The 9,868-nt window shown below is 32.6% G+C and overlaps 2 protein-coding genes across 2 annotated transcripts; one reads left to right on the top strand and one right to left on the bottom strand.

Moving 5' to 3' along the window:
* Nucleotides 1-6: 6 nt before the first annotated feature.
* On the top strand, nt 7-4,187 carry LOC134232752 (uncharacterized). The gene is made up of 4 exons (XM_062714734.1): nt 7-558; nt 1,381-1,725; nt 2,549-2,893; nt 3,717-4,187. The coding sequence occupies exons 1-4, from the start codon at nt 93-95 to the stop codon at nt 4,073-4,075; spliced, it is 1,515 nt and encodes a 504-aa protein (XP_062570718.1). The 5' UTR covers nt 7-92; the 3' UTR covers nt 4,076-4,187.
* A 1,208-nt stretch (nt 4,188-5,395) lies between these two features.
* On the bottom strand, nt 5,396-9,759 carry LOC134232750 (uncharacterized). Its single transcript, XM_062714732.1, has 4 exons — nt 9,339-9,759; nt 8,704-8,996; nt 7,757-7,946; nt 5,396-7,409 (listed from the first exon to the last, which is right to left on the bottom strand). The coding sequence occupies exons 1-4, from the start codon at nt 9,437-9,439 to the stop codon at nt 5,396-5,398; spliced, it is 2,598 nt and encodes an 865-aa protein (XP_062570716.1). The 5' UTR covers nt 9,440-9,759.
* Between the last annotated feature and the right edge of the window lie 109 nt (nt 9,760-9,868).

Here is a 9,868-nt window from a genome sequence, read left to right as displayed (position 1 = left end):
TCAAGGAAGAAAGCAGAGAATTACTGGCGGAATTTAAAAAATTGGAGAGGAGAGACAACGGTATAGAAACAGAGGTTACAAAACTTAAACAGATGTTAGAAGCTATGAATGAGACAGTACGAAGTAATCAAGATATGATGATGAACAAAGTTCGAGATTTAACAGAGAAGGAATCAGTTAAAATAAGAAATCAAACTTCAGTTTTCAAGGAAGAAAGCAGAAAATTATTGGCGGAAAACAGAATTATCAAACATCACCTGAAGATGCAAAATGAGACCCTGCATGAAGAAATTCAGCAGTTAAAGAACAAAGAATCGGATGTCAGAAATAAAAACCGAGAATTGTCAACAGAAAATCGTCTCTTTAGAGAACAGTTAAATGATGTGAAGAACACACAGAAAGATTTGAAAAGTTCCGTGAATGAGGGACGATTTAATGAAATAGAAAACTCCCTAAAGACATTTTCAATATCTATCAATGATACATTAGATGGTTTACTTGAGGAGCATAAAATTCTACACCTGCAGTTTATTAACGTCTCCTCCTCTTTATCTGCTGGTAAGTTTCCTTAAGTTTTAGTTTAAGTAACTATTCCTTTCACACTGTAATATGTATTTAAAAATGAAGTCAAACTCCTTAGCATTAACATTTATCTTACCATGATATTTTTTTCCAGATGAACCAAATTTATCATAACTTGTGCCATGAGATACATGTATATAAAATGTAGATACGGTTATATAGGGTTATTGAACTTATATTAGTGAATATTGGCACGAAATGGCTGTTCAAATGCACGAGCTTGCGGGTGCATTTGAAACGCCAACATGTGCCAATATCCACTAATATATTCCACATAATATTTAATAATTATTCCAACAAAAAACCCTAAAATTAACGATATTTTAGTATCGGTATTCAAATTAACGTCTGTCCTGTTAGCGTTCTATATCGCATCATTCCGATAACCCTACCGAGCGATATGATTTGCTTATTTAGGTTTTAATGGGTCTAATATGTACTATATTTTAATAAATAATTTCATTTTTGTGCGAAACATAAACACATATTACCTAGATGCCACTTCCTTTCTCTAATTTAGCTCTGAGAATTTGACCAGACGACTATTTTGTTTACAACGGGGCGTTCGATATTTTACGCTCGTGTTCGGAATGTTTCGGGCATACTCATATACGTAATACAAAGTTAGCGTTCAATAAAACATCAAGATATTGAACGCTAAAATTCTCTAGATTTTTGGTAGTATTTCATTAAAGACTGTTTATTAGCTATATAATAAAAAGTAATATACGTACTAGAATTTACTTCTTACACAATTTAACAAGCAACATTTTTGATACGTATACATGTATTTCCAAGGAAGCAGAAAATTACTGGCGGAAAACAGAATTATCAAACATCACCTGCTGATACAGAATGAGACCCTGCATGAAGAAATTCAGAAGTTAAAGAACAAAGAATCGGACGTCAAAAATAAAACCCGGGAATTGTCAACAGAAAATCGTCCCTTCAGAGAACAGGTAAATGATGTGAAGAACACGCTGAAAGATATGAAAAGTTTCGTGAATGAGGAACGATGTAATAAAATAGAAAACTCCCTAAAAACCTTTTCAATATCTATCAGTGATACATTAGATGGTTTACTTGAGGAGCATAAAATTCTACACCTGCAGTTTATTAATGTCTCCTCCTCTTTATCTGCTGGTAAGTTTTCTTAAGTTTTAGTTTAAGTAACTATTCCTTTCACACTGTAATATGTATTTAAAAATGAAGTCAAACTCGTTAGCATTTACATTTATCGTACCATGATATTTTTATTCCAGATGAACCAAATTTATCATAACTTGTGCCATGAGATACATGTATATAAAATGTAGATACGGTTATATAGGGTTATTGAACTTATATTAGTGAATATTGGCACGAGTTGGCTGTTCAAATGCACGAGCTTGCGGGTGCATTTGAAAAGCCAACAAATGTCAATATTCACTAATATATTCCATATAATATTTAATAATTATTCCAACAAAAAACCCTAAAATTAACGATATTTTAGTATCGGTATTCAAATTAACGTCTGTCCTGTTAGCGTTCAATATCGCATCATTCCGATGACCCTACCGAGCGATATGATTTGCTTATTTAGGTTTTAATGGGTCTAATATGTACTATATTTTAATAAATAATTTCATTTTTGTGCGAAAAATAAACGCATATTACCTAGATGCCACTTCCTTTCTCTAATTTAGCTCTGAGAATTTGACCAGACGACTATTTTGTTTACAACGGGGTGTTCGATATTTAACGCTCATGTTCGGAATGTTTCGGGCATACTTATATACGTAATACAAAGTTAGCGTTCAATAAAACATCAAGATATTGAACGCTAAAATTCTCTAGATTTTTGGTAGTATTTCATTAAATACTATTTATTAGCTATATAATAAAAAGTAATATACGTACTAGAATTTACTTCTTACACAATTTAACAAGCAACATTTTTGATACGTATACATGTATTTCCAAGGAAGCAGAAAATTACTGGCGGAAAACAGAATTATCAAACATCACCTGCTGATACAGAATGAGACCCTGCATGAAGAAATTCAGCAGTTAAAGAACAAAGAATCGGACGTCAGAAATAAAACCCGGGAATTGTCAACAGAAAATCGTCTCTTTAGAGAACAGTTAAATGATGTGAAGAACACGCTGAAAGATATGAAAAGTTTCGTGAATGAGGAACGATGTAATAAAATAGAAAACTCCCTAAAAACCTTTTCAATATCTATCAGTGATACATTAGATGGTTTACTTGAGGAGCATAAAATTCTACACCTGCAGTTTATTAATGTCTCCTCCTCTTTATCTGCTGGTAAGTTTTCTTAAGTTTTAGTTTAAGTAACTATTCCTTTCACACTGTAATATGTATTTAAAAATGAAGTCAAACTCGTTAGCATTTACATTTATCGTACCATGATATTTTTATTCCAGATGAACCAAATTTATCATAACTTGTGCCATGAGATACATGTATATAAAATGTAGATACGGTTATATAGGGTTATTGAACTTATATTAGTGAATATTGGCACGAGTTGGCTGTTCAAATGCACGAGCTTGCGGGTGCATTTGAAAAGCCAACAAATGTCAATATTCACTAATATATTCCATATAATATTTAATAATTATTCCAACAAAAAACCCTAAAATTAACGATATTTTAGTATCGGTATTCAAATTAACGTCTGTCCTGTTAGCGTTCAATATCGCATCATTCCGATGACCCTACCGAGCGATATGATTTGCTTATTTAGGTTTTAATGGGTCTAATATGTACTATATTTTAATAAATAATTTCATTTTTGTGCGAAAAATAAACGCATATTACCTAGATGCCACTTCCTTTCTCTAATTTAGCTCTGAGAATTTGACCAGACGACTATTTTGTTTACAACGGGGTGTTCGATATTTAACGCTCATGTTCGGAATGTTTCGGGCATACTTATATACGTAATACAAAGTTAGCGTTCAATAAAACATCAAGATATTGAACGCTAAAATTCTCTAGATTTTTGGTAGTATTTCATTAAATACTATTTATTAGCTATATAATAAAAAGTAATATACGTACTAGAATTTACTTCTTACACAATTTAACAAGCAACATTTTTGATACGTATACATGTATTTCCAAGGAAGCAGAAAATTACTGGCGGAAAACAGAATTATCAAACATCACCTGCTGATACAGAATGAGACCCTGCATGAAGAAATTCAGCAGTTAAAGAACAAAGAATCGGACGTCAGAAATAAAACCCGGGAATTGTCAACAGAAAATCGTCTCTTTAGAGAACAGTTAAATGATGTAAAGAACACACTGAAAGACATGAAAAGTTCCGTGTATGAGGGTCGATTGAATAAGATAGAAAATTCCCTTAAAACCTTTTCAATATCTATCTATGATACACTAGATGGTTTACTTGAGGAACATAAAATTCTAAACCTGCAGTTTATTAATGTCTCCTCCTCTTTATCTGCTGGTAAGTTTTCTTAAGTTTCAGTTTAAGTAACTATTCCTTTCACACTGTAATATGTATTTAAAAATGAAGTCAAACTCGTTAGCATTTACATTTATCGTACCATGATATTTTTATTCCAGATGAACCAAATTTATCATAACTTGTGCCATGAGATAATGTATATAAAATGTAGATACGGTAAAAAGTAATATACGTAAAAGAATTCCTTTTTTTACACAATTTTACAAGCAACATTTTTGATATGTATACTTGTATTTCCATTTTTCATATAAGTCCGTATTTTTGGACTGGTTGTTTTTGACATAAACTATAAAAAGAAAAGGTATGGTTATCAGATTAGTTTTTTTGTTGTGAAGAATTTTTAAAACTGACCGTTAATCAATTATTGAGTGAAATTCTGACCATTTTTCAATTACACACTATCTTAAAAATATACTACTTTTTATATATTTATCAGAGTTCTAACTTTTTCATTTTATCATACAAGTCAGTATACACTACAAACAAGATGTTGAATTCAGATATTGATTGAATATAAGAAAAAACACAAACAGAATATCATTTTTCAAATTATCATTTATCTAACCAAATGTACATTGTTTTCGCATAATTTATACAATTTACGCATTAAAAAGTCAATAAAAAAAGTTTGACGAATTTATTTTTTTTTAAATTCATACATATTGTACATTTAAGTATACTGATAATAATGATATAAAGAAAAATGGGGTCATCATATTCATTTAGTAAATAAAACAACATTTGCTAGCACGATGTTAGACGTTTTTCAATGTCAGAGGTTGTAAAATATGCATCAACATAAGAAAAACATACATTTTTTCTTAGATTTTGATTTCAATTACAAAAAAACCCCAATGCAACATATTACATCTGAAATTCCTCTTTAAGGGGTCCTGACCCTCTCCTCTAAATTTCACTATGGAAATTTTAAATTTCTAATATTGATTTTCATGAACACAACAATGACTTTAAAACCAAATACAAAACCTTATACAACGTGGTATAATGCAGGTTACATACAGGGTTTTGTTTTTCTTATTTACAAATTTACATTAGATCTATGATGAATTTGTGAAAAATTTAAAAAAAGAAGTTATCCTTCTTAGCAGAGGGATAATGTCCCTTAAATGCTGAAATTAAAAAACTACAGAAATATTATTTACTTTTCTAATTGGTATGGCCATATATACATTCAAATGTTTACAGCTATACAGAGCTTGTAAAACTAAGATGCAAAAAAACTATACATGTACAAATACAGCCAATTAAACGTCTAATGTCTATTGTTACATTCAGCTAAAATTTGTTTTGCCTTACTGTTTGTCTTCAAAATACTTATTTACTTTTTCAAGTAAACATTTTTTTGATGTTACTCGAGGTTTCCCATCGAATTTTTCAGACAAGAGTGTTTTTAAACCACCTCTGGTGTGAGCAAGTTTTAGATGACCTAAGTTTAATCCACTTTCAGCAATCTTTTTACACATTTGCTTTGAAAGTATCTTATCATTGCATAAAACTAACAAGGTGTTTAAGTTTTTATCTACAATTTTGTCAAAAAGGTACTTCTCAACCAAGGTATGCATACTTGAACTGTGGCGTACAAGAACTTCAGTGCACGGTTTTACATGTTGAACAAGTTTTTGAAGAACAAGAACATCATCCTCAGCATTGTGAGCTGCATAGTTTTCATTTAAAAAATATGTAACAAGAAACTCTTGTGAATATTTTTCCAGACCAGGATAAACTTCTCTAAACAGAAGTAGTGTGTCTACTACACCTAATACAACTGGTTCTAAAGCATGAAGAAAATGACAAATTTCAAAATTTAGTAAGACCCTAGGTAAATCAAACCTCAAGAAATTATGTCCTACAAAAATACAAGGCTTTTGATCATCTAACCATGCCAGAAATGATGCCAATGCAAGTTGCAATGAAACGGATGTTACAGGAGTACCATTCAAATGCAAAACATTTCCATGAACAGTCAGTCCAGTGACTTGAGAAGCTGCTGTTGAAATTCGTTGACTATGTAAGATGTATTTCGAAAACTTGCCATTTTCTGAAACAGCCGCAATCTGAATGATATCACACGTTTTATTAAGAGATGTTGTTTCGATGTCACAATACACAAAGGTATATTTCTTTGGTAATATACATGGAGTGACAGTTGGTACAATGCTTGGAGCAGGTATTTCTTTGACAAACTCGCCGTCAGATTGTGTCAAATCAACAGATGACTGATAAGTTACTCCTTCCCGAATTTGAGAAGCGGAATTCATGGTACTGTTTTTTAATTTTCTTTCAAGTTTTCTTTTTTTGAATTCTCTTGTATTTTCATACGCGAGTCTGCGTTTGCGCGTTTTGTCTTTTTTTTCTGCAAGTTTTTGAAAAACTCGTCCAGGCGAAACACCCACCAGTTCGTTAACTTTGTTGACGTATGTTGAGCCCATGTTTTTCTCTGCTACTGCACAACTAACTCTATTTTGCAAACTAGATGATGAAGAATAGTGCAGTCTTTTGGGGGCTTTTGCAGCAATTGAATTATTGAATGATTCAACATCTCTAGTAGATGCAGCAGGGGAAATCTTGTGAGCATTATTGATAAATGTTTCAAATATAATGTTCAGGTCATTTTTTAATTCATCACCCTGTAGATCTTTTCCAGATGGAAGGGACTTGTGGCGGAACTCTTCAGGATTAGTTTTATAAGTACACCATTTTGAGTCACACTGGTCATGCTCTCCAAAAGCATGTGGCACTATTTGCTTTAGGTTTTTCTTTAATGCTTCTGTATCATTTTTATTTTGTACAATAGCGTAAGAGAAGCATTTTTGAAAATACTTGACACAATTGTTGTTGAAATTCTTGTGTTTCTTTTGTAGTTGGTATAAACTGTTACCAAGATGCTTTTTAGTGTGACTAATGTCACTCCATTTGATCACCGGATGTGGAATTTCTTCATTGATTCGTGCCATTGTTGTGCAGTCGTCATCCATAACTAACACTGATACTTCAACATTTTCTTTTTCAATTTTGTTCACTAATTCAACTGCAACGTTACTCTCCATTGCTTTTGACGAGCCCTCCCAATTTTTACAGCACTTATGTTCTGGAGGAGTTTTCCCCATATTTGTATGAAAGGAACATTTGCGACAATCCTTTGATCGAACACCAAAGCCACATATTTTCCCGGACTTGTTGCCGATTAATGTTCCCACTCCAGATTTACTGTTATAGGCCCTTCCTGACCCACGCTTCTGCCATCCCATGTCGTACTTAAACTCCCCAGAGCTGCGAGCCTGCTGACCGTCATTGGATTCATTTACACTGGAAACAAGAAAACTCATTTTAAGACTCGTAAGAAATAATGTATACCGGTATATATTTTATAGCAAAAGTATAAGAGTGAGTCATCAATTATTCATATCAGCACTTCCTTTTTTTTTTATAAATTGTGCTTATCCTAGCTCACTTTAGCATGTAATCAAATCTGGCCTAAGGGTTATATATAAACCAGCCCCAATTTGGACCTATCAGTGTGAAGTTGATCTTTGACCTACAGAACTTGAAACAGTATGGAAACCTGTCATTTCAGTGTGTTATAGAGGATGGAGATGATGGACACTTTGGCATAACATGATCTTTTGGGTATATAAAAACCATATAGCATGTACCTTCTTGCTGATACATTGCCCTGTATTTCCTCCAATAAGGCCTCACTGCATGACTGCTGGGCAACAGATTGGATATGTGGCTCCACTTCACACTCACGGGCTTTCATAGTTCTATGGTGCATACCCTCTATCTCTATGGAAGACATAAAGTTGGTGACCTGTGTGTGCCCGGATCCACTATGAAGCATACCTGTATAATAATTTAAGGTCACTTTATATATATCTAATCGTATGTCAGTCTAATAACAACACATATGAAGAATGTTAAAAAATCAAAAACAACAAATTACTGGTAGAAATTATGGCTGATAATGATATAAAGGAATATTAAAGTTTTCTTATGATAGGAAAGCAATTACATATTTTCAAATCAAACAATTAAATTCAATATAGCTTTTAAATAATTGTTTCTATCAAAGCTACATTTATAAAAGTGATAAAAGAGTCATTATTCTAATCTAGTAGGCAAGCTGTTAGAAATATATCAATGAAATATAGGTTTTACATGTAGCACAGAAGGAGTGCAAAGGGTTACAAAATTGTTAGTACCAAGCACCACAAAAGGAGGGTATAAAGCGTGACATTCTTGTCTAAGTAGCTATTACCCAGTATACCGGTAATTTTACAACAGATAGATGTATGGTTAGCACTACTATAAATAGTGGTAGAACTACTACAAGCTTACGGTTTTACTTACTTCAGCTGCAATAAGGTACATACAAGAAAAAGGTAAAACAGAATAATAAATAAACAAGTAAATTCTTCTTAGCAAGATAAAGTTTGCCCATATTTTCAGTTGCTAATCATGACAGTGCCCCACCCTCTACTATAATGATCAATTGTTGCTAAATGTCTGTCAATCAACGTATTCAATTTTATCACATAAAATTTTTATTGTTATTTTTATATTTAAATATTGACTATAATGGTATATAAACTATCAATACCTAAAGCTGCCTTTGTGTTTATGTCAAACACAGCAGGTCCGCGTTTATTAACTCTGTGTGACTTGCCAGTTGTTACTTCATTCAGAACACCGCACTCACAGGTAATAGTCAGGTTTGAAGCAAACCCTTGACGCCTTTCATTTACGATGTTATTTAAAGTCAGTGTGTGCCCACAATCCCAACAGTTCATTTGTTTCGCCATATGATCCAACTCAACGATTCGCCTCCCTTTTCTCCATGATTCATCATTCGATTCACATGTGTGCCCTTCTGTTTGTGCAACATTTTGAGTCCTGAAAGTAAACAACAACCTAGTCTTAGTAATAAAATTTATAAATTTATAAATCAATATTTGTATAAATACCCAAGTTGTGTTTTGTTTACTGCTGAATATCAAAAACATAAGCTTTATATTTAGTCTGCAAGTTCGACCCAGATGCAAATTTTGAACCAGGTCTGCGAATTACTGTGATTAGTAATCTAATTCACATACTGTCAAATGTCAATAGCTACTCAATAGCCTCATTTTGTAAGACAAAAGATCAAATGCATCACTGTTGCTGATAAAAACGCTGATAAAGTAATCGATATGAAAGGACAAAAAATGTGTAATTATTATATCAATGTATACTTACACAGTAGCCTCACGTATCTTCATCATGTTTAATCTTCTATTCATTGTACCCTTTTTCACAAATCTCCCCCCAACTCGATCGCGATCAGTCATTTTCAACATGTTTCGACCGCTTGACAGACGATGTCAGATCTCTACGGCGCCATCTTTGTGTGTCCTGGTAAAATGAGGCACCTTTTTACAACCGGGCACATTTTATTTTTTTTCAAATTTCTTACAAAATACCTATATAATTGAACTGAAATTTTCAGATAAATTAAAATTTTATTATCTTATTCTTTTTTTATAAAAACAAAGAAAATGATATGCCTTTCATAAATTATAATTGTCCTTTGGCCCGGCCAGCATTTGCCACCTGATTTTACCAACATTCCTTCCCATTTTACCAGACTCCTTCGATTGAAGAGCTTCGATTGCGCAGAAAGATGCGCACAAAAAAATCCCGCAAACGTCTTTAAAGGATTTCTAAGATATACAATAAATTGTACAGTCGTTTGTTGAATGAGTTCGACTGAGACAACCATTTTCCGT

Source organism: Saccostrea cucullata, unplaced genomic scaffold (assembly GCF_032062105.1).
Source record: "Saccostrea cucullata isolate Sc308-1 unplaced genomic scaffold, CSIRO_AGI_Scuc_v1 ctg4036, whole genome shotgun sequence".
In the NCBI taxonomy this organism is placed as follows: domain Eukaryota; kingdom Metazoa; phylum Mollusca; class Bivalvia; order Ostreida; family Ostreidae; genus Saccostrea; species Saccostrea cuccullata.
Note: the sequence above shows the minus strand (reverse complement) of the source record. Positions and strands in the feature narration are given on the sequence as shown.